Source organism: Cupressus sempervirens, chromosome 10, assembly GCF_028749045.1.
Source record: "Cupressus sempervirens isolate cs-2001-9-10 chromosome 10, ASM2874904v1, whole genome shotgun sequence".
NCBI lineage: Eukaryota > Viridiplantae > Streptophyta > Pinopsida > Cupressales > Cupressaceae > Cupressus > Cupressus sempervirens.
The window spans coordinates 67347402-67375280 of NC_143127.1; the positions used below are offsets into that span (position 1 = coordinate 67347402).

At 36.3% G+C, this 27879-nt stretch overlaps 1 protein-coding gene across 1 annotated transcript; it reads right to left on the bottom strand.

The window, feature by feature from the left end:
• LOC149532606 (uncharacterized) lies at nucleotides 1–27794 on the bottom strand. Its single transcript, XM_089805016.1, has 4 exons — nucleotides 27562–27794; nucleotides 25125–25218; nucleotides 695–828; nucleotides 1–543 (listed from the first exon to the last, which is right to left on the bottom strand). The coding sequence occupies exons 2-4, from the start codon at nucleotides 25201–25203 to the stop codon at nucleotides 304–306; spliced, it is 453 nt and encodes a 150-aa protein (XP_089661142.1). The 5' UTR covers nucleotides 25204–25218; nucleotides 27562–27794; the 3' UTR covers nucleotides 1–303.
• Nucleotides 27795–27879: the final 85 nt, after the last annotated feature.

The window sequence follows — 27879 nt, forward strand, 5'->3', positions numbered from 1 at the left end:
TTTTGCTCCATATGAAAGGATTTTATTTTATTTAGTTATCAATTTTCAGTTTTTGTGATTTCAGCATCTAGCTTTAAATCGAATCCAAAACTCTTATTGATGTGAATTAAATCTAGACATCCATCATGCACATTGCTGTCACCTGACTATACCTTTTTGTATAAACTTCATCTTCTTGTAAAGGGGATGATGAACATAGCTGTCAATTACCTCAACATTCACCTATTTGCAGCCATCTCTTATAATCAATTCTAAAGTCCATATAAAACCCACTGATCTATTACTGAAATGTTTTTGTTAACGTCACCTAATAGCTAGCTTTGCCTCTTCTAGAGACTGGGTCTTCTGATACACAGGATGAAGGACATGACCTTCAATTGGTTCAACATGGACCCATTTGCGACCACTCAGCTTATTTCTTTGAAATTTTACATGCCCTTTCTTAAGAGCAAAAAGTGTATGGTCTTTCCCCATACCAACATAACTACCAGGATGAAACCTAGTGCCTCGCTGACGAACAATGATGTTTCCAGGAAAGACTTTCTGAATTCAAAAGACAAAGGGTCATCAACAGCAAGAACAAAAAGAAATAACCATTTGCAGTGTCTACAAGCTGGTGTGATTTTAAAATGAACCAACCATACAACCAATATTAAGAGGTTAAAAAGGTTACAAAAATTTAAAATTCAACAACCTCGCCTCCAAATTTCTTTACTCCAAGAAACTTTGGCTTAGAGTCACGACCATTCTGCGTGGAACCTGCTGCCTTTTTTGTAGCCCATCTCCTGAAAAGAAGACTCAATGGTCCAGCATTGCTCCCAGGAACATCTGCATAAACAATCAAACTATCATCCAATTGACATTCAGCTCTTTAGCCATTAACCAAGTCAAATATATAAATGCCTGGAAGTTGAACACTATATCATACAAACTCGAGTAAATTGTAATAATTGGTTGTGTCAGCTTGCTTGTGACCACCTACTTATATATAAATTTGTGACGCTGTCATGGAAAGAGAATCCCCAAAGGAGATGTCTAACCTTGCAGCTAGATTATGCCACGACAGAGAAGCCCAACCCAACTAACAAGAAATGAACATCAAAGAACAAATATCATTAGCTTATCCTTAAGTTGGCCTATAAACGCAGTTATTACATCACTATTGTCAATATCCAACTACAAACAAGACAGATACTATCACTGCCTTCGGCAATCTATTCGCAGCTGATCATCTCTCAAACTTCTGTTATTTCAAACAGACCCTACTTATCTCAGTTGCTTCTACCGATTCTCTTCATCCTTCTCTCTTTCAACTGCTTAGCACTACCCAAACAAGGAGTACTACCCTACTTATATACAAGATCGCCAGCCACAACCCAACTTATCTGACCATTAAGTTCCATGACAAAGGAAATGTATTACAAACAGATTGATCAGGACTCGGATCCTTAAGAACAACCCCAAATAGATACATCATGCCATGTGAACGAACAAAAGGGTCGATCGGATGTATTACAACATAGAACAATGTACCACTAAGCATCACATGTCATGAATCTTCAACCTGACAGTCAGAACAGGATAGCCAGTATAGGACCAGACCAATCATAAGATAGCTTCATATGGAAACCTCTAAGCAAGATGTGAAGCTAGACATAGGATCTTCATGATGTCTAGACCATGCCATAAGGATCACATAAGAAAATGAGCCAATTGGATCAATCGCAACCTAAAATAATAGGAAAACTCTCCAAATCATAGTTGCAAATATCGATGTTTTATAGCCAATACTGCGATATTTTGTGGACCATAACTGGTGCCGAAATAAATGCAGCAGATATTGATTCCGTGTTTTACCAAATATCACTGCATTATTTTGTCCTTTATATCGCGTGAAATGGATTTTCTCGCCTATTAAAATCGTTGACAAGTCAACAATAAAAGGCAAAGGCATTTTTAATTGTTTCCTGTTTTTAAGTTTTTGTACACACATTTGAGAAAAATGACACTGCTAACGAAAATGACGATGCAGGGTGCGATTGGCGAGAAAAATCTGCAGTTGTGATTCGCAAGTGTGATTTTCCAATTGTCTGTTTGCTAACGAGTCTCTGCTAATGGTTAACCATTATATATTGCAAATGGTTTATATATTGCTACAACTTATCGTTTCTGCTAATATTTCCAAATTAATCAGTATATTTACTTCTGACCTTGTGCTTGCTTAAATTCAAACGATTTAGACAATAATTTACTGGAAGTATTAGACAGTATGTAGTTATTATTAAACAGAGAATTTATATGTTACAATAATACAAAGATAATATTGATTATTATTCTTTATTATTTAATATTCATACTTATTATTCTGTAATATTCCAGTATATTAGATACAGAATATTATTTAATATTACAGAATAAAAAGTATGAAATTATTAAATATTCTGATAAGCAATATATAATACAAAGATAAAGATGAAATATTCAATAATACAATATATAATTAGTATTAAACATAGAAATTTGGAACAGATTGAATAAAGTTTTCCTTTCTATTTGCATGTGGTTACAAATCAGAAAATCCAACGTTCTTTAAGAAGGCATAGAAGGAAATCAGAAAAGTTGCATGTGGTCAAAAATCTGGTAAATTTTATCTCAATTGCATCAGCTTAAGAATATTTTAAGAAATTGTATACTTCCAAATGTTCAATAAAGGTGCTGAGTTTTTGCCAATTCCGAGATTTTCAAAAAATTTGGGCCAGCTGAGATATTCCCGAAACCAAATTTTTCAACTATGGTCCAAATGAATAGTAAACAGGTAAACCGAAAGGAAATATTTTTGGGGGATGCAAGATTGCCAACAACCCAAGGATGCTCCTGCATCAATTTGTTTCTCTCTTTTGATTTCCATAACTTTTAGTTATATATTTTATTATTTAGATATCTAATATGCAATTTCTTGCAAATTTCATGATATAGTATATTACTATATAGTATATACTATGTACCTACCTGGTATGCTACATCAAGGTCATTTTAAGCACGTTCAAGGGAATGCTGGTAATAGGAGAAAATCTTTGTTCTGCCTGTAAATGAATAGGATCTCTGATTGAGTGACTGAGATAGAATTTATTTGTTTCTTTTGACTGCATTTCTGCAATTCAATATAATTGTATATGCACTTGAAACTTGTTATTCAACTTATCCATTTATCCTTAAGAAATACAGTTATACACTAGGGTGTATATATAATCTTGAATATATATATTCTATGTTGACTGCAGAGATGTCTGTATGAATCGTTGAAGATACTAAGCATTGGTGTGGTAATCGTGTTATTCTCAGCAGCAGTCTTCATACAATATATATAAGGAATGAGAAGTCATGTCCACATAGGGACATGAACCTACGTGGTACTTTTACCGCGTAGGGCCATGTCCCTATGCGGACTTTAGAATAGTCAACTAAAATTGCTGACCATGGATTAGTTATTACCATTCGAAACTAATTGATTCATAATAAAGCTCGATGGTGGTTTAGAGATTATAATAGGAGGAGCCCAATAATACATGGCAGAGATATACAATACATCAATATATATATATATATATATATATATATATATATATATATATATGACTGTAAATATAAGTATTGTTCAGATTGCCAAATTGCTTCAATTTGATTGAAGCTTCAATTTAACACTCCCTCTTAGCGGGAGGATTGAACCACCAATTTTTTCTCACCATAGTAATATTCACTTGATATGTTCACTGACATCAGATTATGATGTCTATCAAGAGAATAAGTTATTTGATATCTAACACTCCGGGACAACAACTTAATGTAGTCTATCAAATAACAATAAATCACAATGTCATGATCTCTATCATGACAAGTATCATGATCTCCGGCACTCCGGGACAACAACCTAATGAAGTTTGATCATGACACGTTTGTTGTCATGACTTCCGACACTCCGGGACAACAATTTAAAGTTTGTCATGACAACAGGTCAAACTATTGATAAGATCTTCACCTTACAATAGGTACCTTCTAATTAGATATGTCATTGAAAGATCGTCACCTTTCATGACATATTACACAAACATGAAATAGTAACTCTTTAAACATTAAAAAATGAATGTTCATAATATTCAACAATTTAAACTAAGATTCATTCTCAGGAGTTGCAATAACATTTGAATCATCCCAAGTTTACCTCTGAAGTGCTCCAATTTAGGCTTAGAGAGAGGTTTAGTAATTACATCGACAGATTGCTCATTAGTGCTGACATATTCTAGCTTGAGAACGTCTCTATCTACCATATCTCTGACACAATGATAAGGAATTTCAATATGCTTAGATCAGTTGTGGAAAATTGGATTCACTGACAGCTTAATACAACTCTGATTGTCACAATGCATAACTGTAGGTTTTAAGGGTGTCCGATATAGTCCAACTAGCAACTTCCTTAACCATACTGCTTCTCTAGCACCCATGGAGGCAGCTATTTATTCTACTTCTGTAGAACTCAGGACGACAGATGACTATTTTATGCTAAACCAAGAAATCATAGCTGAACCAAGACTGAAACAACATCTTGTAATGGTTTTACGATCAAAGGAGTTATCGGTCCAATCAGAATCTGAGTACCCATGAAGTTGAATCTCAACTTGATCATATCTAAGACCAAATCCAATTGTACCACGTAAGTATCATAAGATGTGTTTTGCTGCCATGAGGTGGATTTTCTTAGGTTTGCACATGAACTAACTTAATGTATTGGTTGCATAACAAATATCAAGACGAGTATTCGCAATGTACTTTAGTGATCCGATTATCTGCCTATAGTAAGTAGGATCAATAGGTTTAGATTCGACTCCATCATTTTCAAGCTTGTGAAGATTTGTTTCCATTGGTGTAGTCAAAGGCTTATAGTCCTCATTCCAAATTTGGTCAAGATGTCAACCATGTATTTTCCTTGGTTTAAGAAAATGTAATTTTCCTTTTGCCATACTTCTAGACCTAAGAAGTAATATAGAAGTCCAAGATCTTTCATGTCAAATTCAGTTGCTAGATCTGTTTGCATTTTTCTATAAGATGGTCTTCACCTGTTATTAGTAAGTCATCAACATATAATACAAAAATAACCATATCACCATTAGATACTTTGAACTATATATTAGGATCAGCTTCATTTTTGGAGTATCCTAATTTAGAAAGATAACTGTCAATCCTTTCATACCATGCCCTCGGAGCTTGTTTAAGATCATAGAGTGCCTTCTTTAATTTGCAGACATAGTTATTTTTGTCGTGAGTGACAAATCCTTTGGGTTGTTCTATATGTTGAAATTTAGTCTCAGTCGGACCTGATCACTAAACATCAGTATAAATTACATATATATATATATATATATATATATATATATATATATATATATATATATATATATATATATATATACATACATTAATATAATTACTGATGTGTTCAATCAGAACAAAGATCTGCATAATGTGCGTTGCCCAGATCAGGTTGTTATTTTTTGTGGTTATTTTCATCAACTAACAGTTGATACAAGGCAATCCAATGCTATCATTTGCCATCACCATACGACTGTGAGCATACAAGGGTGATCGGACTTGCCTCACGGTAGTGCAAATAATGATATTGTTAACTTGTGTTTTCCCTGAGATTATCAGGCGCTTAGTATGGATTAATGTTTATTGTCGACAGTCATATCCAAGTAGGGACATGACCCTACGTGGCATAGTCATGTCTCTATGTTGGGATGTCTATTGGTTTCATTCTTATATCCATCGATTGCTACGGAGAAAGTATCAAAAACAGTTATTATCCTTTAGCAACCTGTGATCTGCAATACATTCATTATTCTATACATTCTGCGACTTCTAGCACTGCATTCAGTCTTTGAAGCATTATATATATTTTCCGTTGTTACTGTTATCATCCATAGGTTACATTGTTATCATTGTGAAGATCAACAATAACCTGCTAGGCTCATTACACCCCATCAAACCTACTATTGGTCTTTTTTCCCTAAAGAAAGGTTAAAAAATTTATTGAACATATAACAATGTATCACAAAGATAGGCATTCACCAAGAGACATTTGATCCATCATTTGTCTACTGCAGCCAACGACAAAGAAAAGAACTAAGTATAAAAGTAAATTATGTTACTGTGGCTTTCTATCATGACTAAAATTGGCACAATTAGAACAGATCCATTGGATATTATAACTAGTGGCATAGGTTTCCTTCATTCTAGTGAGCTTCACTGATATTAAAGTCATCCGATGCTCAAGATGCAATAAAATAAACTTTGAAACAGCAAGATCATAAACATAATTGAATAGCCAGATCACACCCAGAGTTCAAGTATGAATCAGAAACCTGCAAATGCAGAGCATTACTATGCATTGAATGAGAAACACTTAATTTGAAGGGAGAAGGTTGAAATATGAATCAGAAACCTGAATAAGAAACACTTAGTTTGAAGGAAGGAGTGACCTTATTCATATGTTTTATGCTGTGGCTAAGTAGAAACACCGTGATGGAGGAGCTGATACATTGGTCTTTCAAAGTGACCCCTCGCTGAAGCAGAGGAGCTTTCAGATTTGGTAGCTTCATGTTGGGGGCACGGTAACTAAGGAGTACTGATCATTGAAGATATCTTGAGTTTATAATATATTTATTTAGATTTGGTAACGAGCTGAAGATGGGACCATCTACAAAAAGATGGTTATTCACAGCCACCATAACCTGATATTTTAGATATCATTTTTCAAACATGAAAAAAGGTTACTTTCCTCATTAATTATTTTAAATGGCCATGTTGGATCAACATCAGAGTGGTTGGAAAAAAGAAATACCCTCCAAGCTGGTACTTTGATACTAGCAGCAGTAAAACTTTCAGCCTGTTGCTGGATCAAATCAGTAGTTTGTCTCTTTGCATTCTCAGATAATAATAGATTGTTAATATTTCTTACAGCTTGCACTCATGCTGATCATAACCAAACTCATGTCTCAATAAAATTGTCATAGAGCCAATGTTTTCATGTTTCTTCTGAACAGCATGGAGGAGTCGAGTAAGACAAAACCTTCAATATAATAATTATGAATTATGTAATCCTTTTCCCAAAAATCTTTCTTAATGTCTTGAGGAGTGAAGCAAATTTCAGAGATTCAGATGACTGAAACAGGATTTCCATGCTTTGATCTCTGGTAGAATAATTAGAATATTTCACGTTTCTCTTACCTGGGAATAGCATTCCAAGGAGAGAATTGAGGTGTTATGAGGGAGCAATAGGGAAAGCCCAAGAATTGCAAAGGCACTATAACAGCTAGTACAAGTATTCAGCTAACAATGAGAAATACCAACCCTTTAAAAGATCTTGCTCTCACATTCATCTGATATATTCCAGAAAAGGCTAAGTTACCAGTTCGGGTTCGGATATGAGAACCTGATGCGTGGGTATGTGAAAAAAATTTAGGGGTCTGGGCATGTATTGGTGTGTGCGTGCGTGCGCAAGCATACGCACACGCATGTGAAAAACATTTAGGGGTCTGGGCACATATTGGTACGTGCGTATGTGTGTGTACATTATATATGCAAATATTAGAAAAATACAGAATTGTAAAACTAAACCATTTCATAATATGATGCTTGATCATTGATCAATGCCAAATGTCAAAGATATACATTAAAAACATAAATACTTCATAATTGATCTATGTTCACAATTCCAATGTGAAAATCATTACATTGAACTACTCAATTACAAAATGAAAATGTAGTTCATGAAACATGATTAAATGTTCAATGTCCATCAATCATCATAGAGATCATCAAAAAACCATCTACAGGATTTTCAGTGGAAAAGTCTGTTTGTAGGCCACCTCATATTAGGGTGTTTAACGGTTAGGAATAAAATATAATTTAAAAAAAAAAAAAATTACTCGAGTTTGTGCTCACTTTTAAAACTTTGGGCCAAGGTTTCTCAAGGGTTCACCTCGGTTCTTAGTGAGTTCACTCGAGTAATCAGTGGGTGTGTCCGGAATCGTGTTAGGTGCACATAGGGTGCACACAGCACTGTAGGTGTGCATGAGCTCGTGGGTATGTGAAACCAGGCGCGCACACAGTGTTGGGTAGCACAAACACAGATGAATCCGTATCTAGTTTGCACCCAAACCTAGTTTGAGGGCTCATGGTGTGAACCCAGTAACGCGAAGAAAAGAAGAATACTTGTTAAGGTTTGGAGTAAAACTGGAGGGCAGAGCTTGTGGCTAATCCATGGCTTCGTGACTAGGTTGCTATCCATGACCTCAATAAAAAAAAATTCACTAGAAGGATTGATAACTGAATTATGGGTTGAAGTGTATTGTTGTCCACCATCAATCTAGAAGATAATTTTCTCTTTCACCTCTGAGGCTCTTGAATTGCACTACATATGTGTCCAATTTCCACTCGTGTAAACTCTTGTTTTGGCATGCCCATGTCTTCCACTATTGCAATTGGTTGTTGCACTACACATATTCATAGATGTCTAGTCTATAGGATTACTTGATCGGTTTCCTTGCTCTCCAAATGCATTTCTTAAGGAAGGAATTGAGACCTTTTAATCATTTGGTTGGGTTAACATTAATACCACCTAGTCTTTACTTCAGGAAACTCAACCTCCAGGCACCAAAAAAAGAAGTAGATCTTGGAACCTTCTCCCCACAATATTCATGGATTTTCTCTTCTTTAATGTAGCCTCAAAAGAAAACCCAGTCAAGTAGGAAGAGGTGGAATAATTCTCTTGAGCAAGCTTCGATGCATAGTCCAAAGATGTGGCACAAAGCGGTTTTCACCAACTGTATGAACTTGAATACCTAATATCATACCCATTGCGAATCCAAATATATCCCTTACAACCTGGTAGTTGATATACTCATACCATATTATTTCCAAAGAGGATGATTTGGATCTATTTTGATAAGAAGTAAACAAATTGAACTAGAACTGGCTGCAATTGTAATCTCTATGACAAGTTCAATCCACAATACATTCAAAGAACTGAAATAAATGAATCCAAAAGGTATATATGCAACTTTAACTCATTTAAAAAAATTATGCATAAGTTATAAATTCATAGAAGAATTAAAATAAAACAAGAGAGTTCATTTGTGTAAAAAAAAATGTAGAAAAGATAAACAAAAACAAAAAAATTAAAAGAAACAAAGCTTTCTGCAAAAAAAAACTTATTCTTCAATCTTCTTTGCCACAAATGGGGTCTTCCAAATGCACAGGAATAGCAAACCAACTAGTTTGGAACCTTCGCCAATCGATCTTCAACTATATAGTGGAATGACAAAGAAATGTAATTCAGCAAGAATAATAATATTTTTGTCTACAATAACGCAAAATGTCTTGCAATCCACATTTTAGGATTAGGGGCATTTGGGCCATGTGGTCAAAATCACATGCTATATTAGCAAAAAACAAATGCCAAAATCCCAACTATTTCACCATGGTATTATAGGTTGGGCATGAAATTTGTGAAATTCACCCCCCTAGTCTGTCCCAAATAGACCCATAGGGCTTGGTCGGAACCCTAGAGAACCCCCAATACACGCCAAACTTGGACCAACATACATACATATATAATTGTTGACTTGGTGGTAAACACCCTCCTTGGGGACTCGTGACAAGGCTTAACCACCTCCCATGGGTAGAGTTAAATCTGAAGTTTGTGTTGGGCATTTATAACTCAAACTTTCGGTGCAATGACAAATGATTTCAACAATTGGTATCAAAGCCTTGGGTAATGGGTTCAAGCCTCCCTTCAATGAGTGTTGAAGGCTCAATCAGCGTTGAGGTTAAGATTGCTGACTTGATGGTCAACACCTCCGTTCAACAAGTGGTATCAAAGCCTTGGATCATGGGTTCGAGCTTCCCTTCAATGAGTGTTGAAGGCTCAGTCAGGGTTGAGGGGAATATTGTTTACATGTGTGTGTGTGTGTGTGCATGCATGAGTGTGCGCATGCGTGCACACGTGCATGTGTGTGTCCATTATATATGCAAAAATTAGAAAAATACAGAATTGTAAAACTAAACCATTTCATACTATGATGCTTAATCATTGATCAATGCCAAACGTCAGAGATATACATTAATAACTTAAATACTTGATAACTGATCTATGTTCACAATTCCAATGTGAAAATCATTACGTTGAACTACTCAATTACAAAATGAAAATGTAGTTCATGAATCATGATTAATAGTTCAATGTTCATCAATCATCAAAAAAAATCATCTATGGATTTTTAGCAACAAAGTCTGTTTGAAGGCCTCATGTTAGGGCACTTAACGGTTAGGAATAAAATATAATTTAAAAAAAGAAAATTACTCGAGTTTGGGCACACTTTTAATACTTTGGGTCGTGGGTTTTTAGGGGTTCGCCTCATTTTGTAGTAGGTTCACTCGAGTAATCAATGGTTGCGCCCTAATTCGTGTTAGGTGCACGCACACCACTGTGGGTGTGCATGAGTCCGTGGATATGTGAATCCAGGCACACCCACAATGTTGGGTGCACACTCTGTGTACCTAGCACAAACCCGTATCAAGTTTGCACCTGTTAGCTTCTCGAGGATCGCTACGCATGTACTAAGCACTGTCGGATTGGTATATGTATTCCAAATGGCAACGACCCCTTATTTATAATCAGAAAAGGATAAGAAGCGAAATGCCCCTCGTTAATTTAATAATAACATTTAATCATTGTTATATATATTTATTTCTCTCATATAACAATAAACTTATATATAAATTATATCTCATATATAATTACATATAGGTTTATTTGACAGAAGCTACCAAATATCAACACTCCCTCTTAGCTAGGGAGGATAAACACACGTATTACCTCAAAGTAATATCAAGTTAGAAAAATTAAGGATATCTTTGCTCAGAAGATATCCATCATTTTGATATCACATTTGATATCAAGTGTATTGGTCTCCCAAAATATCAACATATGATATTCACCAAATACTCAATAAGGTTTGGTATCACATCTGATATCATGAGTATTGGTCTCCCAGAATACATGATATTCACCAATTACTCAAAAAGGGTTTGATATCACATCTGATATCAAAACTATTCGTCTCACAAAATACATGATATTCGCCAATTACTCAAATGGGTTTTGATATCACATCTAATATCAAGAGTATTGGTCTACCGAAATATCAATGATATTCACCAAGTACTCAAAATAAGGTTTGATATCACATCTGATATCACGAGTATTGGCCTCCCAAAATGTCAATGATATTCACCAAATACTCTTGAGTAATGGCCTTCCAGAATGTTGAAATACAAGACATTCACCATATACTCAATTTGTTTGATCTCATAATACAAGTTATTGTAAGATCGTCACCTTACAGTAACTTCTGCAAATATAAGTGACATCATTTGGAAGTCGTCACTTCCTCATGATGTATACAAGGGGTAGGCCCATTAAAATCACAATCACGAGTTATATTCATGAGCCACAGTCCTATTGATTTCTACAAGTTATTGATAACTAGAGAATCCATCTCAACATGGTTTACTCCCTCTGAATTGATAGGACCAAAATCACCAAAGGTTGACTGAATCATCTCCTCTATCTACTTCCTCTCTTTCAAGGTTGCCTCTAATGAAATGTCAGGGTCCCTCTAAATCTCAATCTCCCTCTTTTTCCTGCAAGAACATTCTCGAAGGAAAAGATCAAGGCACATAGCTCTTATAGAACCACAAATAATGAGTAGACAAATGTAATATTCAATAATAATAACTACTTATATGTATCAATTCATAAATTTCCTTCACATGCATCAAATCCATAAATAACTAATACTTATCTAGGCATATGCACATCATCTCAGGTTTCAGAAAACTCATTCTATTATTCAATATTTAATCTTGCTGCTTATACCACAATATCAAATTATTGAATAGTTTCTTTGAATTAATAAATTTCCTTTCAAAATAAAATTCTTATAAATTAAATGTGTATATAGAATTATATAAATATACTCTTATATAAAAATATTATATATCATTTTCATAAAATGACTGTAAAAATTATAATTTGTCATACCTTCTCGGGTCCCATTGCCCATTACTTTAGTCTTCACCTTTAAATATGACTTTACCTTCATAAGTTAAAACCATATTATAGTATAGTAACGAACAACAAATATTTAAATATATAGCATACTTTTGACAAACCTTTATTTATGGGATTCGGTGCTTCATTATTCATCTATTGTCTATCTTTCCTCCATAGTCATTGAGTGGCTTATCCTGTTGGTAATTGTATAGTACCTTACATCAATTTCCAAACTAGTTTTCTTTTCAAAGTTCAAACCGATGATTACACTCTAGGTTTAATTGCATGAGCTTCTATTTGCATGTAGACGCGGCTTGTTTTGGTGCCAAAAAATGATTCTCGGTAATTATTCGTAACGTAATATCTCGCTTCACTATCTACTTCATGTTCATTAGACGGTGATGTGGGGCATAGTCTTGGTTCTCTATATTATACACATCCATGTATGATATCCCTTGCAATGTTGAGCTACTATTTCAAGCGAACTAGTATTTTATGAAGACAATAGACTCTAAGTAGAGAGTCAATTTCATCGTCGAATGAACTCCTTGTTGTTAGAGTAAATAATTAATTTACTAATTATTTATTCTATCACTTAAGCTTACTTAGGTAAATGCATTTTATTTATTAATTGTAGCCTAGGAGTTTGTTATAAGTTGTTGACAATACAGGAGTTTGTTCTCTCCTAAGTCATACTTATCTTCTCACATTGTTCGAGGACTTTCCACCTCATGTGGATGTATGCTTGGTTGTCACACTTATCTCCTAGCGCCTTCCAGCTTGTTCTACAAGCTTCTTTGAGGCCTTTATAAACGGTCTCTCCCTCATTGTATTTCACAAGACATTTTAGCATATTGTAAATACATATTTTCTTGTGTTTGCACACTTGTTGTCTCTCATGTCCGTTTAGGGTTTTTCCCTTGCTCCACTCTCTTCTCTCCTTGGCTTCCCTTTGACAGGTTTTTGCATGCAAGTGATCTTGGGCGTCTTCGGAATTGGATTTCATCAACTCCAAAATGGTATCAGAGCCTCCTTGCTGCTACTTCATTGAAGGATTTTTGAAGCTGTGATTCGGAGACACAAAACCTAGTTTGTTTGTGCTTTTTTCTTCAAATTAGGGGAACAGCGAATTTTCGGAGCACTTTCAGCCCAAACGGACGCTACCATTGGATTCAAAAGGCGCTTTTCAGCTAGGATTCATATAAAATTCGTCGATTTTGGAGACAGGGCTCCGGAAGGCAAAAAATTTTAGCTCAGAGGACCTTCCGTACGGTCGCACGGGCGCACAAGCTTTAAAAAAAAATTTAGCGCAGAGCGCACCACCACTCCACCACGGGGCCATTCGCGCTTTGCCCACACCTCCTTCCTGACACCTGGTTTCCGCCGGCGGCACTTCTGGAACTCTCCACCTACGGCGCCTCTGGTTCTGCAACCACCGCCAGTGCTCCTAGCCGCTCCACTGTCCATCTACTCCGCTCGGCCAGATCTCGCCGCCTGTCCTAGTCACGTGCCTGCGTAGAGGCTTGTGAGCACAGTAGGCCAACCGAAAATTGACACGTGGACAGGTTCTTTGCAATCATCAGCGCTAGCGAGGACTCTGCAGACTCAACACCCAATCAGCAGTTGCTGCCACTTGGCACCACGTGGGGGTGACACATGTCACATTGCCACATGACCACTACCACGTCATCTTATCTGCCACGTGACGTCCACGTGCTTCTTTTTTGCTATGACTAGCCGTTGGCCGTCAAATTTTATCCAGTAAAATGTTGACATCAGCATTGCATCATCATCCTCTTGCACATCTCCTAGGTCCTTTTTGACCTACTTGCGATTTTTTGGCCATAACTTGAGCATACGGAGGTATTTTTCCGATCCGAAAGAAGCGCCGAAAAGCTAGTTCCGAGACAGAGACATTGGTGTAGGTATTTTTAGGTTTCGATGCATTTTTATTGCCCATTTTTTCAGTCAAAGTCCAAAGTCTTATTTTTGACTCCGGCAAGCATATCTTTTGCGTCCCATGTCAGTTTTTTGAAAACTTTATATTTTTGGAAAGCTGGTTCTGTCATCTTTTCAGAAATGTAGTCCTTTTTTTTAGATTCTAGCCTATGCTCTTTCTATCATGTTTTTGGCATTTTTGCTATATGGTGGATATCTTGAGTGTTTTAGGCCCGAGGATCGTTTTCCTGGCATGGTTTCTTTTGTTTTGGGCTGTACTATGTTTTGTTGCAGCTTGTTTCTAGTTTTGATCATTGTAGCTATCATTTTGAAGCACTTTTATGTATCGCACTGAGATAAAGTGCCACTCTTGCATTCTAGGGGTCATGAACGTTGTTTTTGAGTCAATTGTACATGCACTATTTTCATAAAGCACCATGGGGGGATAGTAGTTGTCATGTTTGTGTCGTCTTCCTTTGTCAAGTGAGTGTCCCTTCCACGACATTAGCCCCATGTAGCGTCAGTGTGACCGTGTCTTTATAGGTGTTTGTACCTCTTCCTCTCTCGTCGTTCTTGGTTCGTCTGCAGAAGACTTTGGCCCGCCTTCTTAGTTGCCTGTCATCTCACCCCATCTGCATTAAGGGGGGGTTATGTTGTTGTTCTAATGCATCCTTAGTTCGATGGTTCGATAGTGTGAGCTATGTATTCAGTGGTTGATCCTATATACAAGGCGAAGGCAGTGGCTAGCAACCTATGCATTTCGGTGAGATGGATCATCTACCATATAGACACACTCGGTTCGTGCCATCTTCTTCCTTGGTGGTACTTTAGATCGGCAGTTGCAGTTTTCTTCTGACGGCAAATATGCAGCTTCTTCATGCTTCAGTGATGCTCTTCATGATCACTCTTTGTTCTTGTTTTAGGGGACATTCCCTAGTTGGAGGCTTCTTCAGTTCTTCACTAGGTTCTTACCTCTTTTGGGGGGAGGGTTTTTCCCACGTGGTTTTCTCCCTTTCCCCGTTTTCAGAGGTTGCTCTTTTGCTTTGTACATGGGTACCTAACATGGCCTCATTGCCGAGACCCATTCTGCATTTCATCTTAGTTTTGTGAGCTTAAGGCATTTCCCAAAGTTGCACTTAAGGGGGGGTGTTAGAGTAAATAATTAATTTACTAATTATTTATTCTATTACTTAAGCTTACTTAGGTAAATGCATTTTATTTATTAGTTGTAGTCTAGGAGTTTGTTATAAGTTGTTGACAATACGGGAGTTTGTTCTCTCCTAAGTCATACTTATCCTCTCACATTGTTCGAGGACTTTCCACCTCATGTGGATGTATGCTTAGTTGTCACACTTATCTCCTAGCGCCTTCCAGCTTGTTCTACAAGCTTCTTTGAGGCCTTTATAAGCAGTCTCTCCCTCATTGTATTTCACAAGACATTTTAGCATATTGTAAATACATATTTTCTTGTGTTTGCATACTTCTTGTCTCTCATGTCCGTTTAGGGTTTTTCACTTGCTCCACGCTCTTCTCTTCTTGGCTTCCCTTTGACAGGTTTTCGCATGCAGGTGATCTTGGGCGTCTTCGGAGTTGGATTTCATCAACTCCAACACTTGTGGTGGAAAGTGGTGCTCAAGAATGACAAAAAAAATTGAATTTATTTTATTCCAACTCGTCACTCTAAATTATATTCATTGTTTCTGCCCTGTAGCATAGCCTTTCATGATTTTCAAACTTATCTTACCCTCCTTTCTTCTAGTTTAGTGGAGGTGAGGAACACAATTTTATACTTTGACGAACCGACACAATATATTCATGTAATGCCCAAACATTAACTCCTTGACTGAAGTAGAAGGACAAAATTTCACAAATTTATTTATAAGCTCCACTAAGTTTCAAACTGAAATTTGTATTCCCAGACAACTTTAACCCACTAATCTGACGAATATGGGCCCAACCTTAGTAAAGTCACTTGTTTCAGGAGCTCTTGCCCAAAGACCTTTCCCAATGGATTACATCAGGTTACAAAAATAAAGATCAAAACCACAAATTAATTCATGCAATCTCAATGGTATATCTTCCATTTATATATAACATGTACCTCTTAATTTCATTGGTGCCAAGTTGAGACTCAATTATTGCAATTTAAAACGTGAAGAAATCTGCATGCTCTACGTGGAATGAGATTCTAAATTTTTTTTTAAGAGATACACAATACCTATCAAAGCTCTATAAAAAAGTCGAACAGCCATTTCCACCAATGCATCGAAATTCAACTACTAGTGTTGTGATATAGGGTTTCTTATTATAAACATGGCACCAATCTCTATACTTAGTTGTTACATCAACTATTTAATCTGCAACTCTAATATAATATTACTCATTCCAAATATTTATGAAATATAATGTAACTTATGATGCAACAAAATGGTCTTCAAATTTATTTATCTCTTCAATAATACTTAGATATCACAGAACTAAACCTTTGTTACTTATTAAATTTCACAGGCTATAATTGAACCTAGCTCTGATACCATGTTAGTTTTCCAAGAATCGCTGCACTTGTACTAACCACTACCGGATTGGGTGTGTTCCAAATGGCAGCGACCTCTTATTTATAATGAGAAAAGGATAAGGAGAGACATGTCCCTTGTCTTTAATTTGATAATTAATATAATAAAATTTAATCATTGTTATATATATATATATATATAACAATAAACTTATATATATAATATATCTCATATATAATTGCATATAGGTTTATCCGATAGAGGCTACCAAACATCAACAGCACCAAAACCCAGTTTGAGGGCTCGTGGTGTGAACTCAATAACGTGGAGAAAAGAAGAATACTTGTTGAGGTTTGTTGTAAAACTGGAGGGGAGAGCTTGTGGCTAACCCATGGCTTCATCACTAGGTTGTTATCCATTACCTCAATCAATTTTTTTGCTAGAGAGATTGATAACTGAATTCTGGGTTGAAGTGTATTGTTGTCCACTATCAATCTAGAAGCCTAATTTTCTCTTTCACCTTTGCGGCTCTTGAATTGTACTACACACATGTCCAATTTCCACTCATGTAAACTCTTGTTTTGGCATACCCATGTCTTCCACTATTGCAATTGGTTGTTCTATTACACATATTCATAGGAATGAATATAAGTCAACTTTTCCTATGAAGCATTTCAACATTAATGGTAGTGTCTTAATAGTTGCTTAGTGTCAAGCTCTCAGAGGTGTATCTAATCTATACTACTATAGGATTACTTGATTGGTTTCCTTGCTCTTCAAATGCATTTCTTAAGGAAGGAATTGAGATGTTTTAATCATTTGGTTGGGTTAACATTATTACCACCTAGTCTTTACTCTAGGAAACTAAGCCTCTAGGCACAAAAAAAAAGAGGTAGATCTTGGAACCTTCTCCCCATGGTGTTCCTCAATTTTCTCTTCTTTAATGTAGCCTCAAAAGAAAACCCAATCATGTACAAAGAGGTGGAATAATTGTCTTGAGCAAGCTTCGATGCATAGTCCAAGGATGTGGCACAAATCGGTTTTCCTTAAACTGTATGAACTTGAATACCTAATATCACACCCACTACGAATCCAAATATATTCCCTACCACTTGGTATACTCATACCATATTATTCCAAAGAGGATGATTTGGATCAATTTGGATATGAAGTAAACCAATTGAACTAGAACTGGCTGCCATTGTAATCTCTATGACAAGTTCAATGCATAGTACATTATAAGATTTGAAATAAATGAAACCAAAAAGTATATATGCAACTTTAACTCATTTAAAAAAATATGCATGTGTTATAGATTCATAGAAGAATTAAAATAAAACAAGAGAGTTCATTTGTGAAAAAAGAAATATAGAAAAGATAAACAAAAATTTTAAAAAACACAGCCTTTTGCCAAAATACTTCTTTTACAGTCTTCTTTGCCACAAATGGGCTCTTCCAAATGCACAAGAATAGCAAACCAACTAGTTTGGAACCTTTTCCAATCGATCTTCAATTCTATTGTGGAATGACAAAAAAATTAATTCAGCAAGAATAAATAATAATTTTGTTTTGCATTCACAATAATGCAAAATGTCTTGCAATCCACATTTTAAGGTTAGGAGCATTTGGGGCATATAGTCAAAATCACATGCTATATTAGGAAAAAAACAAATGCCAAAATCCAAACTAGTTCACCATGGCATTATTGATTGGGCATGAAATTTGTTCAAATTCACCCCTAGTCTGTCCCAAGGAGACCCATGGGGCTTGGTCAGAACCCTAGAGAACCCCCAATGCACGCCAAACTTGGACCCACATACATATATAACTATTGACTTGGTGGTTGACACCTCCTTGGGTACTCGTGACACGACTTAACCACCTTCCATGGCTAGAGTTAAATCTGAAGTTTGTGTTGGGCAATTATAACTCAAACGTTTGGTGCAATGACAAATGATTTCAGCAATTGGTATCAAAGCCTTGGGTCAAGGGTTCAAGCTTCCCTTCAATGAGAATTGAAGGCTCAGTCAATGTTGAGGCAAAGATTGTTGACTTCATGGTCAACACCTTCGTTCAACAAATGGTATCAAAGCCTTAGGTCATGGGTTTGAGCCTCCCTTCAATGAGTGTTGAAGGCTCAATGAGTGTTGAGGGGAAGATTGCTGACATGTGCATGTGTGTATGTTCGCGCACGTGTGTGTGTACATTACCTATGCAAAAATTAGAAAAATACAGAATTGTAAAACTAAACCATTTCATAATATGATGCTTGAAAATTGATCAATGCCAAATGTCAAAGATATACATCAAGAACTTAAATACTTGATAACTGATCTATGTTCACAATTCCAATGTGAAAATCATTACATTGAACTACTCAATTAAGAAAGAAAATGTTGTTCATGAAACATGATTAATAGTTCAATGTTCATCAATCATCACAGGGATCTAAGTCACAAGGTTCGAATTCAAATTCAGGTTCGTAGATCATAAAATTCGGATGACATTTGGCAAGGGTGAAAATTCAGAAAAAAAAGACATTAAATTTAACTTATATAAATTTATTTATTTTTAAATATAAGTAATATATCCACAAAATTGTCAAAATTGTTTGACATTGCTAAATAATTAAACTAAATTAATTAATATTATATCAAAATAAAATAATATTATTACAAATAACAGTATTATATTAAATATCATAAAATTTGGATGATGTTCAAAAAGGGTAAAAAATTGTTGAAATTCAAACTTCATGGATGAAATTCGGTGAATCCTGTGACTTAGATAGGGATCATCAAAAAAAGCATTTGTGGAATTTCAGCGGAAAAGTCAGTTTGAAGGCCTCATATTAGGGTGTTTAATAGTTAGGAACAAAGTAAAATAAAAAAAGAAAATTACTCTCAAGTTTGTGCCCACTTTTAAAACTTTGGTTTGTGGGTTCTCAAGGGTTCACCTCCATTCTTAGTGGGTTCACTCAAGTAATCAGTGGGTGCACCCTGATTTGTGTTAGGTGCACATTGGGTGCACACACAACACTGTGGATGCGCATGAGTTTGTGGGTATGTGAATCCAAGCACACCCACAGTGTTGGGTGTGCACTCTATGTGTACCTAGCACAAACCCACAGACGAACCCGTATCAAGTTTGCACCCAAACCCAATTTGAGAGCTCATGGTGTGAACCCAGTAACGCAGAGAAAAGAAGAAAACTTCTTGAGGTTTGGAGTAAAATTGGAGGTGAGAGCTTGTGGCTAACCCATGGCTTCATGACTAGGTTGCTATCCATGACCTCAATCAAATTTTTCGCTAGAAGGATTGATAACCGAATTCTGGGTTGAAGTGTACTGTTGTCCACCATCAATCTAGAAGCCTAATTTTCTCTTTCACCTTTGAGGCTCTTGAATTGCACTACATACGTGTCCAATTTCCAATCATGTAAACTCTTGTTATGGCATACCCATGTCTTCCACTACTGCAATTGGTCATTCTATTACGCATATTCATAGGAATGAATATGAATCAGCTTTTCCTAGGAAGAATTTTCAACATTAATGGGAGTGTCTTAATAGTTGCTTAGTGTTAAGCTCCTAGAGGTGTGTTTATAGGATTACTTGATCGGTTTCCTTGCTCTCCAAATGCATTTCTTAAGTAAGGAATTGAGATTTTTAATCATTTGGTTGGGTTAACATTATTACCACCTATTCTTTACTCCAGGAAACTAAGCCTGTAGGCACCAAAAAAAGATCGAGATCTTGAAACCTTCTCCCCACGGTGTTCCTGGATTTTCTCTTCTTTAATGTAGCCTCAAAAGAAAACCCAATCATGTACAAAGAGGTGGAATAATTCTCTTGAACAAGCTTCAATGCATAGTCCAAGGATGTGGCACAAATCAGTTTTCACCAAACTGTATGAACTTGAATACCTAATATCACACCCACTACGAATCCAAATATATCCCCTACCACCTGGTAGTTGATATACTCATACCATATTATTTCCAATGAGGATGATTTGGATCTATTTTGATATGAAGTAAACCAATTGAACTAGAATTGGCTGCCATTATAATCTCTATGACAAGTTCAATGCACAATACATTCAAAGAACTAAAATAAATGAAACCAAAAAGTATATATGCAACTTTAACTCATTTTAAAAAATTATTCATGTGTTATAGATTCATAGAATAATTAAAATAAAACAAGAGAGTTCATTGTGAAAAAAGAAATGTAGAAAAGATAAACAAAAACAAAGAAAATTAAAAAAACACGGCCTTTTGCAAAAAAGCTTCTTCTACAATCTTCTTTGCCACAAATAGGCTCTTCCAAATGCATAGCAATAGCAAACCAACTAGTTTGGAACCTTCGCCAATCAATCTTCAACTCTATTGTGGAATGACAAAAAAATAAATTCAGCAAGAAAAATAATAATTTTGTTTTGCAATCACAACAAAAAAAATGTCTTACAATCCACATTTTAGGGTTAGGGGCATTTGGGGCATGTGGTCAAAATCACATGTTATATTAGGAAAAAACAAATGCCAAAATCCCAACTAGTTCACCATGGCATTATTGGTTGGGCGTAAAAATGTTCAAATTCACCCCTAGTCTGTCCCAAATAAAACCATAGGGCTTGGTCGGAACCTTAGAGAAACCCCAATGCACACAAAACCTGGACCCACATACATACATACATATATAATTGTTGACTGGTGGTAAACACCTCCTTGAGGACTCGTGACATGGCTTAACCACCTCCCATGGGTAGAGTTAAATCTGAAGTTTGTGTTGGGCATTTAAAACTCAAACTTTTGGCGCAATGACAAATGATTTGAACAATTGGTATCAAAGCCTCGAGTCATGCGTTTAAGCCTCCCTTCAATAAGTGTTGAAGGCCCAGTCAATGTTGAGGGGAAGATTGTTGACTTGATGGTCAACACCTCCTTGGGGACTCATGACATGGCTTAACTACCTCCGTTGGTGAGGGTAAATCTAGCATTTGCATCAAGCGTAGTTCGATCTTTTAGTGCAATAACAAACGATTCCAACAACTAGTATCAAAGCCTTGAGTCATGAGTTTGAGTCTCCCTTCATTGGGTGTTGAAGGCTTTGTCAATGTTGAGGGGGAGATTCTTGACTCAGTGGTCAGCACCTCCTTGTGGACTCATGACATGGCTTAATTGCCTTCCATGGGTCAAGTTAAATCTAGCGTTTGTATCAGGCATTGATAGTTCGAGCTTTGGGCACAACATTAAAAGATTCCAACAATAATGTATATATTAATTTTTAGCATTTTTATTTAATATATATAAGAATCTATCCTAGCAAGAAAATATGTTGTCATAAAGCATGTAAATCATTAAGTGTAAACATGCATGATGTAGAGGAGTGAAACGTAGGGACAATGATATTCTAGAGATAGTGCAATATATTGATATTTTATATTGTATATTAATATTTAAATGTATTTATTTTGGCACTTAAGTATTTACCCTAGCAATAAAATATGTTGTTAGAAAGCATGTATATCACTAAGAGCTAACATGTGTGGTGCACAAGAGAGGTGAAGCACAAGGGAGAAGGATATTTTAGAGAAGTTAGTGCAGTAGCAACAGATGTGAAAAAAGGCAAGGAAGAAAGTGAAATAGCAAAGAACGGGAAGCTAGTTGGGGTAGATGAGGCAAGAACTTTAGATAATCTACACAATAAGGTTGACGCTCCAGATGGGTTCGAGGATGTCTTTTGGCAATGTTAACCTAGAAATCATGAATGAAGTTTGGCAAATCTATATCGCAAAGAAGTTTCTCAACTCCAAGATTAAAAAGTTCAAGAAGCCTGTGGTAATCACCAAATTTGTCAAGATATCGCCCTCTTTGAAGAACTAAGTCCTCAATAGGGCAAACTTAGGTCCATTTTGTTACAAGCTAGAGTTATTGTTGCACCAAAAGATCGACCTGTCAATGCCCGATACAATCACTAAACACGGTTAAGCCATGTCAAGAATCCCAAAGGGGAACGATGGCAGTTAGTCCAACAATCCCCCCCCCCCCCCCCTCAATGTTACCCAAGGAGATTCGAACCTGTGACCAAGCTCTAATACCACTTGTTACAAGCTAGAGTTGCCATTGCACCAAAAGGTCGACCTGTCAATGCCCGATAAAACCACTAGACTTATAGAACACAAGATATGGTTAAGCCATGTCACGAATCCCAAAGGGTAACGTTGGCTGTTAGTCCAACACATTTATCTCTAGAAGGTAGCTTTTTGGCAGTAGGATTGCTACAATAGTTTTTCAATCAGATTCTGAGAGAGAGAATGTACTGGGGGGGCAGTTTATGGGCAGCTCAAGACTTTATATTAGGGCTTGGATGCCTAGTTTTGACCCCTGCATGGGAGTGATTAAGAAGGCTCTGATCTGGGTACAGATGTTCAAACTGACATAGGAATTAAGGTCTGAGAAATTCTCAAGTTGATTAGTAAACACTTAAGTTTTCTGTTCATAGCTCAAATTCAACTCCTTGTGGACAGCTGGCTTCCTTTGCTAGAATTTGTGTCACTGTGGACTTCAGTAAGCCAAACGCACTCTCTAATGCTATCATGTATTTTTAGTAATGGTTTCAGGATGTTGAAAACAAGTGCCTTCCCATTAGGTGCTTCAAATGTGGTAAGGTTGAACACCAGAAGCTGCAATGTGACTCTTGTGGATCCTGGAGCAGGCAGGGATTCTGGTAGGATAGCAGAGAAAGACCTTCAGCTCCTGTAAGTAAAATACATTTTCTATGGAAAGGCAGAAGTAGGGTCACAGATTGAAGGACACATAGTTGATGAGCCAACTCTAGAGCAGCATGCGGATCTGAGTAATGATTTAGAGGCGGCCTAGGTCTGATGGTAATAGAGGCCCATTCAAAGAAGACCAGTTGAGTAGAGTAGGGAGGAGAGTAGGGAGGAAGAGGATGATTCGAGAAAGGATGAAGTTGATGGGGATAAGGAAAACTCCTGGAGTATGGTGACTAGAAGCAATAGGAAAGGGCAGAATATCTTGTTATGGATGAAAGTCAAAAGTTAGCAAAGCCAAGCCCAATTCTTTGGTGGATATAGGGAAAGGCGCACTGGAGACCTTGAGCAAATATGTTAACAAGGGAGCTGAGCACCTCTAAGTGTCACAGAAAAAATGAAGATCATTAGCTAGAATGTATATGACCTAAATGGCCCAAAAACACAAAGTTTCCTTAACCATTTGGTGGATGTAGAAGTCCCAGATGTGTTGCTTCTTTGGGAGACCAAGGTGGATGCCTCTTACATGTTATAGATGATCCCTCATGTCTGGAAGAATGGGAAAGGGCTTGCTGTAGATCCTGATAGAACCATTGGCAGTTTGGCTTATAGAACCGTTGGCAGTTTAGCAGCTGTTTGGAATAAATTCAGGCTCTCAGAGGTGTCGATGTATAAGACAGACCACGTTTTATCAGTTGAGTTCAAAGGCATCCAAGGGTTTTTGAATTTATTATGTCGCCAAGTTTCCTCTATGTTCTAGTACTGAGGATAACTACATGCCGAGTGAAGATTATTTCATGCATATGAGCAGCTGGGAACAAATATATGTTTTTCGAGAAATTAAGTGTTTCTTTAGGTTGCCAAGATTTTGTCAAGTCACCAAGTCTGAGCCAAAATTGGGTCTCCCAAGATTTTGCTGAGTCTGAGTTTGTGAGCTATGGTTGTAACTTCTTAATTTTCCTTCACTAAATGCAGATAACTGCCAATTCCGCAGGTTATTGGTTCATTTGATTTGCAATTCTATTTATTTTTTATCTTTCAAAGTTATTTCCTGATATCTCATTGTATAAAACAAGTCTGGTCTACAATTACATAAAGGTACATTTAATATACGGTCTTACCTGACTATGGAAATGCAATGCTGCAATTGAGCAACTAAATTTTAGACTGTAAGCAAGATGGCTAGTCAATGTTAATATATTATAGCATTTTATGCCAAAACAAATTCAAACATATTGGGGATTCGTAAGTGTCTATTGCTTACCCAAATGAATATGAGTTACATATGTTCTACTCGCTGTGTGAGCTAATTAGCTGATTTTTATATTGTCATATTTCATTCTCATAAGTGAATACTTAAATTGTACTTCGCAATGTTGCATATATTTCCTGTAATCAGGAGTAAACATGAGTTCTCAACATTCTAGCAACCATGGCCACTGTAATGCAGCCTAATGAATGTGCACATCTCTATTTCAGCAGAGTTCCTCTCCATTTTCTCTATGGTGATTATTAGATTGCAATGTGCAAACATTTAAGTAAACTGAATCACTAAAAGTAGCTGAAATCTTTATCCATAGACAAACAGGAGTGGTAAATCTCCATTTGAATATTTATTATTTACCATTAATATCTATATCTTTAGCCAATTCGATCAGGAAATCATTATCATCAAATGCACCTCCAAAACTCAAGTTTATTTTCATATGAGGAGATTAGTTTTACCAGGTAAATGCTGTGGAAATGCACGGCACACCAATGACTTGAAACCAACCTGTCTCACAATAGTCTCAAATATGGCCATTCTTGATGTCTTTGCCTGATGAGACAGTAAAAAAGAGAAATCAAACTTTACAAACTTGTGCATATCCTGTGAGATTTAAATCATATTTATTTTACTTGTTCATTTAATGAGTATCATCCATATTGTAAATATAACGCAATTTCAAGTCCACTGGGCAAAATTTTACCACTCAAAGTTTGGATTGAATCCACATCCAAGGTACCATTTATACTGCCCCTTATTATATAATGCAGAAAAATATTATTCACATGCTTATGAGGGAATGCTTTCTTTGTCAAACAGGTAATTGTTATGAGAAATTTGCTCATGTACAAAATAAATGAAAGTAGAGTTGGCATTAGACCCATAACTTCACATCCCTGAATCAAAAAATAGCTGGATGTGATTATGGTAAATCTGGGGGAATGTCAGTCTTTTACAGATTTAGTTGAGTATCTACAGAAATTTAGCAAATGTTTATAACACATTTCTGGAGGCAACTGTGTGCAATTCATTTTACTTTAAAAAACATGCGTTTGGAATTTGTTTCTTAATGTGCCATCATTCCAAGCATAATTCAGAAACCCTTCAAGTACTCGCCAACAACTTGGTGACAAATAATTTGGTGATTAACTCGCACAGATTAGAACCAGCCAATAAAGTTACTCCACCAAGTTATTGGCAAGTATTTTCCAAGATTGCCTATTTTTGCAGAGTACAATCCTGTTAGCAGCAAAATTCTTTTTCCAATTTCTTTCTAATGTTTTTCCATTGCCACTTATCTAAACACTTTTTCAACAACTTTTCATAGCTATGCAAGAACTAAATTCATTTCTTATGCTTGTTAGAACTTTTTGGCGTGTTATTTAACTCTGTTTAGTGAAATTATGTATTTTATTGAAATGGCAGGTTTTTAATGAGTCTAAAGTCCATGTCAACATTTCGGCCTGCAGGGTTTTTGCCGAGTCTGAGTCATTGAACTATGATTCAAACTATGACAATGCAAAGCCAAATGCAATCAGTACTGTAACAACTGAGAACTGAAAACCAAATCCAGTCCCATTATTGTCATTTGTACTGATTTATTTTCACACAACATAAACACATTACCCATGCTTGTTTTCACGGATAAATGATAAACTATACTAAAATAAAAGCATCATAATTTTGCAAAGCATATGAAATAGAGTAAACAAATAAAGTGTGAAGAATGTGAAGCAAATTGAAGAACCTAATTGGCGACTCCCCATTTTATTTCTTCCACTATTTTATTCTGTTTTACATAATCCAGCGGTGTCCCATGTCTAAACCTCATTTGGTACCTCTCAACACGAATCTCTTCCTTTAGTCCGCAAAAAAAGCCTCCTAATTAAAGGACAGCAGGGGGGGGAAAGCATTACAACAGCAATTAAGTTAATCATAACCGGGTAACAGCAGGACAACAATATTTAATCTATGAACCGAAAATGTGAATACTGTAGTGGTTCAGTGTCCTAGTGATTGACAACTAGATTATGGTTTTTAGAGGCTCATCAACACCCAAATCAACCAACTTTGTAACACAGAAACTTTAATTTGGATGCTTTTGCCATATTCGATACAGTTTGCTTGGGTGTATTATTATCTTGCATTAAAAGATACCATGGATCTGAAGAATGTCGCAACAGGATTTACCAGCTTTCATGGCTTAACGGCAAAATCGGAATTTGAAACTCATTATTGATTAAGCTAGAAATGAATGAAAGTTCGACTCAGTCCCAGTTGACAATGTTCTTTAGCAGCTGATCCATTGAACCCACATTAGATGCTGCTTCAGAGTTATAAAACTAAGTTGCAAAAGAAGATGCACATTTGCATATTGACACATTTGGGGGCAAAACTGTGTCAGTACCTGTTACTTTTTAATGCATTGGTATATAATTACGGAATCTGTATGCTACTGTCATATTAGCAGGGTGACTTAGTTATATACCGACGCTGAACACTACTGCATTAAAAAGTAGCAGGTACTGACACAGCTTTGCCCCCAAATGTATCAATATACAAAAGTGCATCTTCTCTGTGACCAGAAGCCAGTTTGGAAATCTGAACGAAATCAGAGTGACCCTACTATGATTCATAAAACAAAATCTAAAGAACAGGCGGAAATTAAAAGTTAGATATAAACTCGCAATAATCTTTGGTACGACACAATTTAAAATGAGAGTGAATGTTGTGAACCAGTTTTAGGTCAAATTTGAACTTATGGCACTGGTATTTTCCCCTTGTTAAAAATCTGCAAAGACATCTGATAGAAAATTGAATTCTGGTGACTAGTACAAACAAAAGAGCGATAAATTAGATACATTGAAAAATTAATCCACCCACTAACTGATATACCTCTCAGAAAGCAGGACTGTATGCAACAAAAGTGAACCGGATAGCAGACTCAAAACCGAGGGCCAGACTCTCCGAACCTTGATAGTAATGTCTCTCGGGCGGTTTCTTTTGAGGGCATAGAAATCATACCCGCACAAGCTGTCGGCGGCCGCAGCATGAGCTCGCGGCAACCGTATAATTCCCGGCCTCGACGGAAAGAATATATGAGAAAATGGCAAAAACCGGCGCGCTTCAACTTGTAAATAGCTTTATCGGTTAATTATACTCCCAATCGCACTTCACTCTGCAATGGGTGTACGGCATAGGTATCGGAGGGCA

What these genes read in the sequence shown, in the direction of transcription:
- LOC149532606 (XM_089805016.1), bottom strand. Translation starts at nt 25,203, where the DNA reads ATGGCCATATTTGAGACTATTGTGAGACAGGTTGGTTTCAAGTCATTG. An exon ending in ATTTCCACAGCATTTACCTG is followed by an intron (nt 829 to 25,124) that starts GTAAAACTAATC and finishes TTGTTTATGCAG; the next exon opens with ATGTTCCTGGGAGCAATGCT. An exon ending in TAAAGAAATTTGGAGGCGAG is followed by an intron (nt 544 to 694) that starts GTTGTTGAATTT and finishes TTTTGAATTCAG; the next exon opens with AAAGTCTTTCCTGGAAACAT.